The 16,911-nt window shown below is 40.4% G+C and overlaps 1 protein-coding gene across 9 annotated transcripts in view; it reads left to right on the top strand.

Annotated features, from left to right (window-relative positions):
* Window positions 1-340: 340 nt before the first annotated feature.
* WNK1 (WNK lysine deficient protein kinase 1) overlaps window positions 341-16,911 on the top strand; it is a 163,232-nt gene continuing 146,661 nt past the window's right edge. For 4 of the 9 annotated variants that reach the window (XM_030321394.1, XM_030321392.1, XM_030321393.1 and 1 more), the window contains exon 1: window positions 345-2,134. In XM_030321394.1, the coding sequence (XP_030177254.1) occupies window positions 1,373-2,134 (762 nt within the window). In that variant the 5' untranslated portion in view covers window positions 345-1,372. Of the gene's footprint in view, window positions 2,135-16,911 lie in introns of all 9 variants that reach the window. The other 5 variants (XM_030321398.1, XM_030321397.1, XM_030321400.1 and 2 more) reach the window with 4 other exon arrangements.

Here is a 16,911-nt window from a genome sequence, read left to right as displayed (position 1 = left end):
TTTTTCTTCCTTCCCCTTTCTCGCAAATTAAACCCTAAATAATGATTTTCCTAGCTAGCGTTGACTTAAGGATGGGGTTTAGCGACCCACCGGGACGCTCCCATCAGCCTTCCAGAAGGGGCGGTTTCCAAAGAAAACTACAACTCCCATGAGGCATCAGGGTAAAGCAACCACAGAGCATCACGGAAGTCGTAGGCTCCCTCGTCCTCAGTCCCTTTCATCCTTCTAATGCCAAAACTACAAGTCCCAGGGAGCCTCGGTACTAGCACGCCTGCGCGAGAGCCCCGAGAGCGGGGTGGGGGTGGGGCGCCCCGGGCGGCGGGGGGCGGGGTCCGAGCGGGCTGTGTGGAGGCTTCAGACTCCCGGCGCCATTTAGCGCGGAGAGTTTCCCCGGCGGACGCGGCTCTTCACACTCGGCCACTCTGCGCCCCCATCTTCGGTGACAGAAGGCGCCCGGTGGGGGTGACTACTCTTTCCTCTCCCTAACCCCCTTCACCCAGTCCTCTCGGTCTCCTCTACTCTCGGCCCAGAGAAGCAGCGGAGCTCGGGCCCCGCGGTGAGCGGCCCTCCCCTCCCCACCGTTCCCTCCCTCCGTCAGCCCCCGGCACCGGCCCGGGAGGAGACGAGGGTTTGCCAGGCCCGGGGCGGGCGGGGAGGCCTCGGGGAAGGGGGGGCCCGCTCCTCAGGCACCGAGGCTTCGAGGCGTCGGCCCTTCCCGTCCGGTCGATGGGCGCCCTGTGAGACTGGTCCCCCTAGCTGGGGGCGCGTGTGGGAGGAGGCGACCGATTGACTGACCGGGAGCCCCCGGCCGGCCCTCCCTCTCCTTCCTCGGCCCCTCCCACTCTCTTCGGCTGTGGGGCTGCCACCGCTCGGGAGTCCGCGCCCGTCCGTTCCTCGCGTTGCCGCCGCCCCCGGGGCCTAGCCCGCCCAGCTCGGGAAGCGGCGGCGGCGGCGGGGAGCTGGAGCCGCCGCCGCATCCGCCGCATCCGCTTCGACTTGGTGCCGGCCCCTTGCCCTGCCCCTCATGACTGCGGCGCCTCCGCTGCTCCAGCCTTCCCGGCCGTCTCTCGCCGCAGGATGGATGCGGACCGTGAGGCGCTAACCCCCGTGGCTCAGCTCCTCGATCGCCCTCCGACGAGCCCGCCTCGTGAGCCGTATCAGCCGCCGCAACTGGGCCCAGGGGCCCGCGTCTCCTTCGGGGCGGCTCGTCAGTGCTGAGTGAGGAGCCGGCCGTCCAGGTGGATCCGAACCCGCCGGCGGCGAGAGCCGTCGCAGCGGGACACGCACACCGCCGCCGCTCCTCGGGCTCGGCCCCTCGCCTTCTCTTCCTTCACGAGTTCGAGCCCGCTCGCCTCGCTCCAGCGGACCGACCATGTCTGGCGGCGCCTCAGAGAAGCAGAGCAGCACTCCGAGCTCCTTGTTCCTTTCACCGCCGGCGCCTTCCCCCAAGAATGGCTCCAGCTCCGATTCCTCGGTGGGGGAGAAACTGGGCAGCGCGGGGCCCGATGCCGGAACTGGCCGGACAGAGGAGTACCGGCGTCGCCGCCACACTATGGACAAGGACAGCCGTGGCGCGGCCGCCACCACTACCACCACTGAGCACCGCTTCTTCCGCCGCAGCGTCATCTGCGACTCCAACGCCACTGCGCTGGAACTGCCCGGCCTTCCCCTTTCTCTCCCCCAGCCCGCCGTCTCCACGGCGGCTCCGCAGAGCACCCCGCCGGAGCCCCACCGCGAGGAGACCTTGACCGCCACCGCCGCTGCCCAGGTAGCCCAGCTGCCTCCCGCCGCTGCCGCCCCCGGGGAGCCAGCCGGCGCGGGCGCTGTAGCCGCGACCGCCCCCAGCAGTACCGGCAGAGACCGCCAAGTTTCCCAGCCCAACCATGTGGGGAGCAAAGAGGAGCCTCCGTCGGCCAGAAGTGGCAGCGGCGGCGGCGGCAGCGCCAAGGAACCACAGGAGGAACGGAGCCAGCAACAGGATGACATCGAAGAGCTGGAGACCAAGGCCGTGGGAATGTCCAACGATGGCCGCTTTCTCAAATTCGACATCGAGATTGGCCGAGGCTCCTTTAAGACCGTCTACAAAGGTCTCGACACTGAAACTACTGTGGAGGTCGCCTGGTGTGAACTGCAGGTATAGCCCCACTTCTTTATCTTTCGGTGGTTTGGATCTAAATTTAGCTTGGTTAAGCCAGTTTATCGAATTCATCCTTTACAAGTCATTATCTGACTGTTCGCTCGGGGGCTGGGGGCGGGGCGGGGCGGGGCGGGGCGAGGAGTACCAAGTTTGCAAGAGATAGAAACTAGAATTTGTGCAAGTACGTAGGGTACCCGATGTAGGGTAAGAATTATTGGTAGCCAAAGAGATTTGATACTGGAGAGGGAGTGATGAAAATCATCTGAGTACAAATGCATTACCTACTTGTTATTGTTTTAGTGTCTGGCAGGAAACTCGGAATTAGTGGGAAAGTTTCTGAATTAGGAAAGTACAGAGTCTTCTTGCCTTGTGCATTTCCATCTCATCAGAGGCTCTGCACTGTTGAGCTCCTGGTGTGTTACACGCTCGTTTCCATCCCTGACATCAGGCTGTACTTTTAAAATAAGAACGACCTTGTTCACGAATGACCTTACTTTGGGAATGACCTTACTTTGGATATATCCTAGTTGGTGATTGCACAGGCATTTAATATAAACTATATAAAAAAGATTTTCTTCTCTGAATAAATGCCTCGGGACTAAAAGGGTACAGTAAGTGTTTGATATTGTTCCACCTAATGATGCTTAAGCCTTTTGGTAACTGGCAGTTATCTGACAGTGTTAATTAAAACTAGTATGTCTTCAGTCCGTTCTCTATACAGTGAACAGTACAAGAACCCATGTACAATTATAGAAGTGCTTTTAGAGTTGTAATGTCACTATTGTTATTTTAAACTTGTTATGAAAGGTTTTTAAGCCAAACTTTTACAAGAGTCTAAAGGACTCACGGTGCTTTGCTTTTAACCTCTCAGAGAGGTTTTCATGGGGTAAATCATGGTGTGTCATTCTGGATGACAGATATATTCTAGGTTTAAATAGCTAGGTTTGGGTAACTTGTTGCTTGACCTACAGCAACTTGCTTGAATGTTCTCCTCGTCCGGAAGTGAACATAGGTTATTGGAAGAAGCAGAGTTCCACTGAATGAAAAAGTTAGATACATTATACGTGAAAATGCCTGTTACCCATATTCTTCTTGTCAAAAAAATGGACCAAAATAGGATATGAAAATAACAATAATCTAGAAGTTTATTTTATCCATTAACTAATATGTTAATACTTAACCCTTTGAATGTCACTTTCCAAATGACCAAGGCCATATCAAATGTGAAGGGAAGTTAACATGTGGAAGGAGGTGAACTTAAAAACTGACAACTTCTTTAGGAACATAATAATTTCTTAAGTTTTACATAAATGGTGTAGAACTTCTAAGGCATTGTGAAATAAAAGGAACTCAGTTTTATGGTGATTTGTATTGGAAAGGGTGCAGCTTTAAAAAAAAATCTTGTCAAACTATGACTTTATTCCTGTTGATCATCCTCAGAAACTTAAGTCTGATTCCTTTTGGTTTACAGGCAAAAATTCCATTTATTCTCTACATACAGACACTTTTCTCTTGTACAAGGGGTGCCTATTACTGTTGATCCTGAATTTTATTCTTCTGTTATGGTTTTATATTTGAATAGGTGCCTTTTGGATACATATTTTTTTTTAAATTAATTACCTTACTTTCTTAAGACTGGACCCAAGTAAACGTTGATCACTTTATGGACTAATTTTGTTAGTTTCAATTATTTAACCTTCAAGACTTCTCAGAATGTAATTGTGTTTTCCTTAATCAATGGTAATCTTTTGATAGTTTATCTTGGAACTAATGATACAGTGGAAAAAAACTCAATTTGCCTAATGTCATAATAATTTTGTCCTCTCAGTTTTTCTTTGAACTCATGGCTTTTTGGATTTTTGTTCTCTGTCTAGACATGGGCATGGTCAAATTAAAGAATATCTGATATCCTTATATATAATATCACCATCTTATTTTTAAATCAGTTAAGGATTTGGCTGCAGAACCAAATCCTAGTTCACTGAGTGGTACCCTGGTTTAGAAACTTCCTTATGTCATTTGACTCTGTTTATGCAATTTTTCATTTTGTTTTTTAAAATATGATTTTCCTAGCCCCAGATGTTTTATACAGTATTTTTGGTTTTTTGATCAGTACATTTACCTAATAACTTATTCATTAGGTTAGTTTTGAGTTTTTGTTTTTGGATACAAATTAAAGGATTACTAAAGCATTGGGAAGAAAGGAAAGCCTTTTTAACTAAATGCATACTTCTAACGTACATATTTTTCTGGAGGAAGACAGGAGAAATTCTGTATTCAGTTGTTAAATAGTGTATTAAAATTGGAAGAAATCTTAGGTTATTCTGCCCAGCTACTTATTTGATAAATAGCCTGAAATCATGGAGCAGGTAGATGACTTGCATAGATTGGTAAAGAATAAAATTTAAACTGGTTAGGATCTAATGATTTGGGAAATGTTAAAGCTTTTGTAGTTTAGTAGGTTGCTAATTAGTACATCTCAAATGAAGCAGTTGTATTTTGGTGTGGAAGTCGCTGTCAGATTTCTGGGGAAGTCTGACCCAATACCCTATGATTTAGAGTATTGATTTTATCAATTTAAATGTACAAATAGGCTTTTTAGGATAGAGAATGGGTGAATGTGGTATATAAATCAAACTTGTTTCCATCAAGCTAATTTTAAGAGTCACAGTATGCAAGTATCAATTCCTAATAAATAATACTAGGTAATACTTTGATACCACAGGATCTTAGCTGATAACTGATCTTTTAAGCTGCAGATTTCTTTACTTGATTTTATTAGGCAAATAACATGCCTTAATTTTAGTACTCTGTTGCCTTGGTCAGAAAATGTTATTGCCCAACTTTGCAGAGTTTATTGCTTTTCTGTAGAGACATCTTGGTTTTTTTAAGAAATGTAGCATAACTTTTTAAAGAAAATGTATTTATACATAGATTTGTGAATGATTTTGATTACTTTAAGTACTTTTCTCCACAAATTGCTTCTAAATAGAGTTCGCTTGGTAACTTGATATATTCACTTTATATTTTGATGAGATTGTTTCCAGATCTACTTGGAAGGGGAGGTCAAATCATAAATTTTGGTTAAGCTCCAGTGTACTTAGTGCTGGCTTTACTCTGGCTTTTTTTTTTTTTTTTTTTTTTTTGGGTAAATTAAGGCTTATGTCTCATCATGAGTATCATGAGTATGTGATGAGTTTTTTTTGGACTTAATTTTCTTTTTTTTTTTTTTAAGCTGAAGTATAGTTGATACAGGTGTTATTAATGTTTTATGAAAAGTTTAGCGGTGCTGCAGAAATGTGATGTGGTTTGTGATTAAGAAACCATAACTTATTTCTTTGCTTTAGTTCTTAAAATAACCCATTGAACTGAATCTTCCACTTGAATATTGATTTTCTTTTTTTGCCCTTTTTTACATTTGTGCCAAATTCCGTGTTTTTCAGGATGAGAATCTGCAGTAATTTTCAGTCCCAGGAACAAGATTTCAGGGAATAGTCTTTGGAGTTTTGTTTGTTTTAAAGCCTCAGAGTAACTGATGAGTATAAACAAAATTGAGATAACACAAATGTAGCTGTTATGCAAATTAAAGAATGATTGTTAACTTGTTTGAAGTAATCCTTTTCCCTTCTAATAATACAGAATAGAATTAAAGAAGATAATTTTGTTAGGTAAGATATGCTTTAAAATGTATGTAAATTTATTGCTGTAGGAAGTAACCTTTGTGGTACAGGTGTTGAGAATTATATTTAGGTTGACTTTTCAGTGATATTTCTTACTTAGTCTTTGGGGTTTGAATGTTTTCCTTTTCTATTATTTACCTTTTTTCTCATCTTAAGTATCACAGTTGTTCCTAGTGGAAGATTGTTTTTGTCAAAAACAAATGGGGACTGGGGCGCCTGGATGGCTCAGTCAGTTAAGCAGCTGACTTTGGCTCAGGTCATGATCTCACAGCTTGTGAGTTCGAGCCCCCACATCGGGCTCTGTGCTGCCAGCTCGGAGCCTGGAGCCTGCTTCGAATTCTGTGTCCCCCCCCCCCCCCTCTCTCTCTCTCTCTGCCCTTCCCCTGCTCACACTCTGTCTGTCTCTCTCTCTCAAAAAATAAACATTAAAAAAACAAACAAACAGATGGGGACTCTATTATTATCTGGTGGTTGAGTTCATTTCTTGACATTCAGGTTTTAGTGCATGATCCTGGTCATTTGAAAGTCATTCTACTTAATCTCTATGGAAACATTCAACTAAAACTGGGCTCTCATTTTCAGAAATCATTCTAAAGCTGTTATTTGGATTTTCTAATATAGATTTAAGATTTTTTAAATGAAGCTGTAAAAGTAGCAAGAGTAGTTATGCTCAAATTATAATTTCTGAAAATGTTAGTATAACATGAAAAAATTCATTAATAGTTATTAGGTTTTGCTGTATCAGTTCTTTATTTTTAGCATCTTGCATTTTATTTGAGTTTTTTTTTTTTAAGTTTATTTATTTTGAGAGAGAGAGTGTGTGTGAGCAGGGGAGGGGCAGAGAAAGGGAATTCCAAGGATGCTTCCGCACTGCCTGCTCAGAGCCCGATGCAGGGCTCAATCTCACGAACTGAGATCCATCATGACCTGAGCCGAAATCACAAGTCAGACGCTTAACCGACAGAGCCACCCAGGTGCCCCTATTTGAGGATTTTTTTTGGTTTTCTTTTCTTTTTTTTCCTTTTTTTAACAGGACCACTGTAGTGTGCAGAAATATGTGAGACTTAGCATGCACCGCCTGAATTTAGATTTGAAGAGGGCATTATTTTTCTGCAGTATAATATAGTAAATAAGAACTTAACTGCCTGAAAAAAAAAAAAGAATTGCTTGAATTCAAATCCTGACTCAGCTAATGATTGTGTCACCTTGGGCAACTTTGGGCCAATTTCCTATCGATAAAATGGAGTGTAATAAGAGTACCTACTTTATAGAGTTGTTGTGACAATTAAATGAATTAATATAAATGTAAAACATTTGCGGGAGGACCTGGCACATAAGTATTAACTGTGATGATACAGCATCTCTTTACGCTTTTTGAGGATATCCGTGAACATTTTGTTTGATTTGAAAAATCATGTAGCAAAACTCTTTACTATCGGCTGTCACTCTTACAGGGGGAACTTTGGGGTTGAATATGTTGTTATCAGTGCTTTGAAATTCTTTAGCTTTACCTGTCTTCTGCCTTACTTTGTAATTTCATGACCTGTCACTTTCTCAAATGCCAGCCTTTCTGAATTACTGCCCTCCAGAATTTGCTAGGATCTTTTTCCTTTTGGGATCATTCTTACAGTATTCTTCAGATTGATTAGAAGTTGTTTATATTCTTTGTTTACTTCACTAGTCTTTGAGCTCTTTGAAGGTATAAGTTCATTCTCAATATACTTTAATAAATACTGTATTCTTTTCTAAGTTAAAAATAGTTGTAGATCTCAGGGATGTTTTCTCCATACTTTCCTCTCTTTGGTCCACAGCTGATTCTCTAATCTTGTATTTGGAGAGTTTACTGTAGTATAATACAATACCATATAATGGAAAAGACTTCGAAGGCAGAACATTTGGGTTCTATGTTATTCAGTTATCTGACCTGAGTAAGGAACTTATCTGTAATGCTGACTTATTAGTAACATGACTTAACTGGATTGTTGAAGATAACTGGAAAACTATGTGAAGGTGCTTGAAAACTGTAAAGTGTTATAGACAATAAAAGGATGATGGTGCTTTAAAAAATCCAATTTGAAAGGCCATAAGTTATTGCTTATTACAAATTGGTTGAATATTTTAAACTTCTTAGTTAAAGTTGGGTCTTAAGAACTTTTTGGCTTGTTACTTTAGGAATTGTATTAAATCTTAAGACAGGGGAGCAGCTTTTCAGACTGAAGAGAAATTGCCAGAAGCTCTTCTTTTTTTTTTTAAATTTTTTTTTTTAATGTTTATTTATTTTTGGGACAGAGACAGAGCATGAACGGGGGAGGGGCAGAGAGAGAGGGAGACACAGAATTGGAAGCAGGCTCCAGGCTCTGAGCCATCAGCCCAGAGCCCGACGCAGGGCTCGAACTCACGGACCGCGAGATTGTGACCTGAGCTGAAGTCGGACGCCCAACCGACTGAGCCACCCGGGTGCCCCCAGAAGCTCTTCTTTAAAAAAAAAATTTTTTTTAATGTTTATTCGTTTTTGAGAGACAGACACGGCATGAGTGTGGGAGAGGCTGAGAGAGGGAGACATAGAATCCCAAGCAGACCTTCAGGCTCTGAGTTGTCAGCACAGAGCCTGACGTGGGGCTCGAACCCGTGAACCGTAAGATCATGACCTGAGCCGAAGTCAGAGGCCCAACTGACTGAGCCACCTCGGCGCCCCGCCAGAAGCTCTTTTTAAGAATGTTTTCATTTGGGAGAGGATTGTGCCTTTATCATGTGGCCAACTCAATTTTGTGTGTAGTTTTTAAAAGGTTGGTTATTGATTCTTTCTACATGAGAGGAAAGATATCAGTAATTTGCTTGGTTTTGTTTGTGATTGACTTAATTGATCATATCTTCACCTTAGTTTATATTAATTTAGATTTTTCAGATGGGCTTTCATAAAGAATTTACTTTTTTTTTTAATCTTTATTATTTGAGAGAGAAAGAGATAGAGAACAAGCAGGGGAGGGGCAGAGAGAGAGGGAGACACAGAATCAGAAGCAGGCTCCAGGCTCTGAGCTGCCAGCACAGAGCCTGACGCGGGGCTCGAACCTACAGACCATGAGATCATGACCTGAGCTGAAGTCAGCTACTTAACTGACTGAGCCACCCAGGTGCCCCAAGAATTTACTTGTTGATATTGCGACTTGAATCTTAGCATTTCAAGATAGACATATTAAGTGTGCTATACTAAATGAATGTGTTTAATGATTTTCGGAAAAGAATCCTCAGTTAAGCTGTTTGTCATCACAAGCAAATAATACAGTTTCTCTCTGAATTTAAGCTTTCTTAAGAAATCTGCGGTCCATGAGTTTGAGCCCCATGTTGGGCTTTGTGCTGACAGCCTCAAGAGCCTGGAGCCTGCTTCGGATTCTGTTGTCTCCGTCTCTCTCTGCTCCTCCCCCACTTGCACTCTGTCTCTGTCTCTCTCTCAAAATTTCTTAATAATTTAAGAAAGAGTGTTTAGAAATCTACTTGATATAATCATCATATTCAGGTTAGTTAAGAGCCACACTAATTATTTCTGTAGAAATAATTGCCTTTTATGTAGCCAAAGTTCAGCTTCTCAGAGACAGATGTCTTTTTTTGTCAGTATGTGCATGGTGGATGGTCTTATGTTAATCAAACACAAACTAATATATAAACCAAACAGTGAGAGGTAAAACTAATTAGTAAATCAAATCATTATTAATATGTACATTTTCTCTTAATAGAAGTAAAAGTTTCTTTGGAATAATGACAAGATCATCTTAATAGCTAATAGTTTTGAGCTAAATAACCTGGTATATCTTTGTGGATACTCTCCTTACTTGGACTGGTAGGTCATTGTGGATTAAGGTCACTTTGAGAAATGCAATAGATCATCTCTTTAACATGCTGAAGAATTTCTAGATATCATTATTATATTTATATTTACATGCTCTTTGAATGCTTCACACACCCCTCCCACACAAATACTCAGGTATAGGCAGTGGAGAGTAACTAAAGAATTTTAAGCAAAGAAGTTAGGTAGATTTGCCTAGTGGTAATTGTGGAGAGTGGACTTAAGGAGTACAAAGGATATGTAGAGTTTAGTTAGGGGTATGAGCATGAGATTTCTATGGCCTGAATGAGGGCGGAAGTAGAGGAGTATAATCTTTAAATATTTAGGACATAAAATATGTAGGATTTAGTGATGAATTGGCAATTTGGAGGAAAAATGAAGGAGATAAAAAGGTAGGGATAGATGATTGTGCTGTCAGGTGAGGGAGGGAATAAGAAAGAATTACGGGTTTTGTTCTTGGGAGGAGGGGAAAGCCTGTGGAGATATATATTCAATTTGACATGTTAAGTCTGAGGTACTTGTGAAACCTCCGTGAAGAAGTTCAGTAGGCATTTGGATATATTATTGAAGCTCAAAGCATAGGTCCAGGATATAACTGTAGATTCCCAAATGTCTGTGTTAGTCATAGCTGAAATAATGCAAGTAAATGAATTCATCTAAGGAGGGGATATATATAGAGAGAGAGAGAGAGAAAGAGAGAGAGAGAGAGAGGGAGGGAGAGGACGAGACAGAGGAGAATAATTTTCCCAGGGCAAAATGGGTGGGCAAAGGAAAGAAAGAACCCAGGGGTTAGACTAAATAGAAGAATGGCAATATCAAGGGAATAACTTTTTTTTTTTTTTAACGTTTATTTATTTTTGAGACAGAGAGAGACAGAGCGTGAACAGGGGAGGGGCAGAGAGAGAGGGAGACACAGAATCTGAAACAGGCTCCAGGCTCTGAGCTGTCAGCACAGAGCCTGACATTGGGCTCGAACTCACAGACCGCGAGATCATGACCTGAGCCGAAGTCGGACGCTCAACCGACCGAGCCACCCAGGCGCCCCTCAAGGGAATAACATTTAAAAAAAAGTTTTTTAATGTTTATTTATTTTTGAGAGAGAGACAGAGCATGAGTGAGGGAGGGGCAGAGAGAGAGGGAGACAGAATCTGATGGCAGGCTCCAGGCCCTGAGCTGTCAGCCCAGAGCCTGACGTGGGGCTGGAACTCACGAACCACGAAATCATGACCTGGGCTGGGTTGAAGTCGGACACTTAACCAACAGCCACCCATGTACCCCTATCAAGGTAATAACATTTTAAGAAAGGAATATAGCAGAGAAGTTCAATTTGCATAGTAGTAATTTTGGAGAATATATTTTAGAAGGACTAAAAAAGAATTGTAGAGATTAGTTAGGCTTTTGAAATCGTTTATTGCATTTGACTGTTAAGTCATTAACAACAAAATTTGCAGTTATCTAAGAGAGAAGTGAGTAGGGGTAGATATAACACTGGTAACATCCTAGATTTATGTACTGTTCACTAGCCTCCTATGGCTATTTAACTTAATTAAAATGAAATAAGTTTTAAAAACTGTGTGTTTCAGTTGCTCTAGCCACATTTCAAGTGCTCAGAAGCCATGTGTGCTTCCCATATTAGATGGCATAAAGAACATTTCCATCATTGTGGGAAGTTCTTTTGGAATGTGCTGTATGTAGATCTTGGGTTGAATTGTGTGTGGGTTTTTTTTTTTTTGTTTTGTTTTTAATAGCTTGATTGAGGTATAATTTATATACTATAAAGAATATACAGTGTGGTGCTTTTATAACTTAAGTTACATATTTTTAAAATGTATTCTGTATTAATAAAGTAAAAATAGCCATCCTTTTTTTGAAAATGTACAAAGGATGCTATCACAAACAACACATATACATGCAGAATTAACAAAGATAAACATTATGTCACATTTGCTCCAGATATTTGGTGATCCTACAGTTTCAGAATAGGAAATTTGCAGTGGATTTAAGGGAATGGCTGAGGAAGGTTAAGAACTAGAGACAGTAGGAAGACTAGGCCATTTCTTTAGACAAGTTTGAATGAGTACGGGGCAAGAAAGATTGGCTAAGTAGAAGGCATGATCAAGGATGAGATGGATAGATAAGCAAGAAAAGGTCTTTAAAAGTTAAAGCATTGAAATACAGTATTTTGTCTGTTTTCTCTGCCTCAGTATCTCTTTTTTGTCTGCTTATTCTGCCTTAGTATCCATCCTAAGGGTCTGTCCTAAGCTAATTAGTTGTTTTAGTTTTGGTTATTCTTTGTGGATAGTTAACATTTAATCTAAGTAAGTTTTCATACACCATGCAATTTATCAACTGGTGTCCAGAATATTCACTTATGCATTGAGAATAATGTCCTGGTTAAACAAAGTTTGCTTCTCTCCTATAATCTCTGGCTTGCATGTTATATTTATTTACATAATAGTGTGGTGATACATACTTTATTAGTGAGCCATCTCTCTGAAATGACCATCTTTGTGTGTCTCTTGAGGAAACAGCCAGATTTCAAATACATTTTTATTGCAAGAAATATCCTGAATTACTCTACTGTTTCTAGGATGTGGTAAAAATGGACCATTCTACAAGAAAAACCCTAAATACTGCATAACTTCCTAAGGCCTTTTTTGCAAAGTGTTCCTTGTTAATTAATCTGGAAATATATTAATAATTACTAATAGCTAGCTAGTAAGAGCTCTTTTTTTTGTGACAGGCACAGTACCATGCCCATCATTGTTAAAGATTTATTTATAATTTTCACAATAGTACAAGGAAGATATTTTCTTTTTTGTTTATTTTTGAGAGCCGAGCACAAGTGGGGGAGGGGCAGGCAGACTCACTCTCTCCCTCTCTCTCTCCCTCCCTGTCTCCCTCCCTCCCTCTCTCCCTCTCTCCCTCCCTCTCTCCAAAGCAGGCTCCAGGCTCCCAGCTGTCAGCACAGAGCCCAGTGTGGGCCTTGAACCCACAAACCGCGAGATCATGACCTGAGCTGAAGTTGGATGCTTAACCGACTGAGCCACCCAGGCACCCCAAGGAAAATATATTCTTAATTTTATATTTGAGGAAACTAACTCAGGTTTAATAACTTAAGATCATGGCATATCTTGTTTTTTTCCAACTGCAGAATACTTCAGTTAAACAGGATGGGGAGGTTGAATCCTAGTGGAATTCTAAGTCTTTTTGCTCTATTTAGCAATTATAATTCATTGTTGAGCATCTTACACCTTTTATATATACTTTCACTTCATGAGATAAGTCTCTATTTAAATGGCCTTTTAGCCAGTATACACATGTAGCTCTATAAGGAGGGAGATGGCAGGATTTTTTAAAATTAACTTTTGGGTGTGTTCAGAGTTTTTTAGATGCTATTTACATTCATTGGTTATCACAGGATGTTCTGTTTAGACTTAAGTATTTAAGGTGAAGCAGTATTGTTTCTAGGGGTCTATGTGTATTAAATTTCTATCTAATAGAGACAAATTGAATGGCTATAGTATTGTTAGGATTTTTGTCAATGGTCTTTAGCAACTTCTATGTATAAAGATTGTTCATTTTCAAGTTTTACATTGTTAGTAAAAATTAAACTTCTAAATTTCCAAAATTGTTAGGTATCAATGCTATTTTTACTCAACCAGGAAAGCAGAATTAAGGATATTGGAGTACTTGATGAACAGATCAACATGTTAATTGCTATTGTATAATTTCCATAGGACTTAGTTTTATTTACTTTGAAGATTGACATTATAGTTTGTTAGTTTAGTTCTTGATACTGATAGTATGAATTGACTTTTTCCCCCTTGATTTTTTTTTAATCTTGTTATTTTTTCCCTTCTCTTCACTGTTTACTTTGACATATTACATATACTGTTGATAAGGATTTGACTCTCTTTTTGTATGAACTCCAAATAGAAATCTCATTTAAATTACATAATTATGTTTTGAAATCCTCTGGAATGAATAATTTATTCAGCATTGTTAGGGGAATAAGATGTTACCTCACCTCCAGTAAGATTTACAGATAATGAGATTTTCTTCTTGAAAATATCAAGACTTTGTATTAACAATTTAATAGAATTCTTAAAGTGTATCAGTTATTATTTGCCTATGTACCCACTAGCACAGACTGATATATCATCCCATAGGCCTGGATTCCTGGATGTTCTTTAGACTAAAATGGTACTTTGAAGTCAGACAATTACCCTGTTATATACCAGGGGTAATCCATACTTGGGCACATAAGTATGTGCAAACCACGTAAGCGTATCTTGTCTCAAATTATGGCAGATTGTTCAAAACATTCTTTTTTTAGTTAGAGTAGCTAGGTCTGTAGGGGTTTTCAGCTTCAGCAATGTACTGTACAAATCACCCATCCCTCTTTCATCCCCAAGCAGAGGTTTAGGCTTTCATTCTCCCTTCCCTCAAGGTACGTTGTATTATTGTGTATGTTCAGGATGGGGCAAATTTTCCTGCCAGTGGACCTCATTCAGGGTCATTTAAGTCTGTTAGAATTTCTGATAATGGTAAACTTAAAAAGGAAAGTCTTGGAGTCCCTATGTTTACCAAAAGACTTTTTTTTAGCCTTTTTTTTTTTTTGCATACTTCTACACACTTTCTCTTAACTCAGTACTATTTAATGTTTTTTATTATTTTTATTTTTGAGAGAGAGAGAGAAGAGACAGAGACAGAGCGTGAACAGGGGAGGAGCAGAGAGATAGGGAGACCGAATCCGAAGCAAGCTCCAGGCTCTGAGCTGTCAGCACATAGCCGGACGCAGGACTCGAACTCATAAACCGCGAGTTCATGACCTGAGCAGAAGTCGACTGAGCCACCCAGGTGCCCCTTAACGCAGTAGTATTTAATGTTATTGGTGGGGATGCTTTTATCAAGTCAAAAATAGAGCCTGCTGTGTAACTTCTCTAGGGCAAGAGATATCTGTTTGCTTCAATTACATGATTGAAAAGGGCCACTCAAATGGTTCTTCCCAGAGCAAAGAAGGTGACTCCCAGGTGCATGGCTCTTTTCTGCCTAGACAAAGCCACCAACAATTTTTAAATGGTAGACTCTCAACTAAATATTAATTCTGCCTGACCAGGTACCCTACTACATAGAGGTGCTAGTTTAGATATTATTTTTGGTGGGCAAATTATCTGTGTTGCATTTATACCTTTGTCTCTACAGATACCGCACCCCCCTCCCACCCCCGGATATAAGTTGGAAGGGGGTCATAGTGATATATATTCTGCTGATAAGCATTTGTTGGCTAAAGTGTAGCTTTGATTTCTGTGATAAGAATCTTAACTATTTTCTATCCTTGCAAGGACAGATGTGAAACTTCCATATTTGCCATAAATACCACTGTTACAGGCTTTCACGGGTCTTATCGAGTATGTACTCTGCTTGAGTATCTTATTTTAATGCTTTAAACATCTGTCATCCTTAACCCTCTTCACAAATAAAGATGGCTTTTTTAACAACCAGTACTTAGCTAACTTACACAACAGGATTTTTTTTTCCTCTTGTATTTATATGATAGGTACTGTAATACCTCAAAAAACCTTTTTACTATGAAATACTTAACATAACAATTGTCCCAGATAGGCCAGAGCTGCTTTCTGTGTCCTTTTGTTGACTTGCCCCTATTGTTTTTTGGTGATATCCTTACTTTCTGTACAAGATGTTCTTTCCCCACACTGGCCCTTGGAGAAATGGAGGCAGGTTCCTTATATAAGGAACATAGAATGGAATTCAGAAAGCAGCGTCTAAGTTCAGGTGTGCTCATGGCTACTGGGGCATTGCTGTTTCCAGATTTTTTAGTGAAGAGTTAGGAAATATTTATAAGTGTACATAGTTGTTTGTCCTCTTTGTATATATGTATATGTATAGAGTTGTCTGTATACATTGGAAACCATGGGTTCACAATGATAGATCTAATTCCAATTCAACATAGAGTTCATTATGGTTTTTCCTCCAAGTATATTTTCCTTCTCCAGTAGTGAGACACTTGTTTCTCATCATGCTAAATATATGGGCGAATTTGCATAGTCCATGTTAATGTAGAAATGGCATAATAAGGAATATATATTTGATCTTTGCCCCTGGCTCATGACAGAGCTCCTAAACATCTTGGAATTTCCGGAATGATATCTTGCCCTAGGTATCTTCCATTTGACTGCTCCAAGATTGTATCCTTTAGAATTAACTGGTAAGTAAACTGTTTATGAGTTCTTTGAGCTACTCAAGCAAATTATCAAACCTGAGGAGAGCATCATGGGAATGCCTGATTTATAGCATGTTGGTCAGAAGTATAGGTGGCAGCTATACTGGGACTTGCAGCTAGCATCCAAAGTGGGGGCAGTTTTGTGGGACTGAGCCCTTAATCTGTGTGGTTTGCTATCATTTCAGGTGTTAGTGTCAGGAGTGAATTCTAGAAAATTGAAACATTTGTTGATCATGTGAAAAACACCACGCATTTGGTGTCAGAAGTGTTGAGAGTAAAAATATGAGTATGAATATAATCTCTTAGCCCCTCTAGGCTTAAGTCCCCTCTGGCACCCTTCTCATTGTAGGAGAGCTGCCATCTTTTCCTCTAATACCTTCCTCTCTGGCAGCAGTATCCTTTTAAAATTAATGTACTATTTTTACTTTCACATTCTTTCTGTTGTTGCTTTGGGGATATGATGCAGTTTTTAACCTTAAAGGAAAATAGGTGATACAAACAGTCTTGCATTTACTTTGAAATTGTAGGAGAAGATTACAGTAATCATCTCACTGAAACTCAGAATAATTCCCAATAAATGCAGATAACTTCTATGACCTGTAATATCAAATTCAGTATTAATGTTTTCTAAGGTTTTTTTGTTGAAAATTCAGCATCCAAATTGAGATGTGCAGGTGTAAGTGACATACTGGATTTTGAAGACTTAGTAAAAAAAACAAAGTTAAAATATTCCAATAAAAAAAATCGATTAGATGTTGAAATGATCATGGTTGGATATATTGAGGAAATAAACATTAATTTCATGTTTCTTTTTACTTTTTTAAATGTAGCTTCTTGAAAATTTAACATTACATATGTAGCTCACATTACATTTCTGTTGGCCACCTCTGTGTTAAAATAAAATGCTGTGGAAGAGTTGATGCTACAGTAAATTAAATGTGCTATGTAGGCTTTCTTTTAAAAAATGTTAGCACCTTCCTTTTTGTGGTTTCTTTTATTAGCACCC

The sequence above is a fragment of the Lynx canadensis genome, chromosome B4 (assembly GCF_007474595.2).
Source record: "Lynx canadensis isolate LIC74 chromosome B4, mLynCan4.pri.v2, whole genome shotgun sequence".
NCBI classification, from domain to species: Eukaryota; Metazoa; Chordata; class Mammalia; order Carnivora; family Felidae; genus Lynx; species Lynx canadensis.
This window is presented reverse-complemented; position numbering and strand designations above follow the sequence as displayed.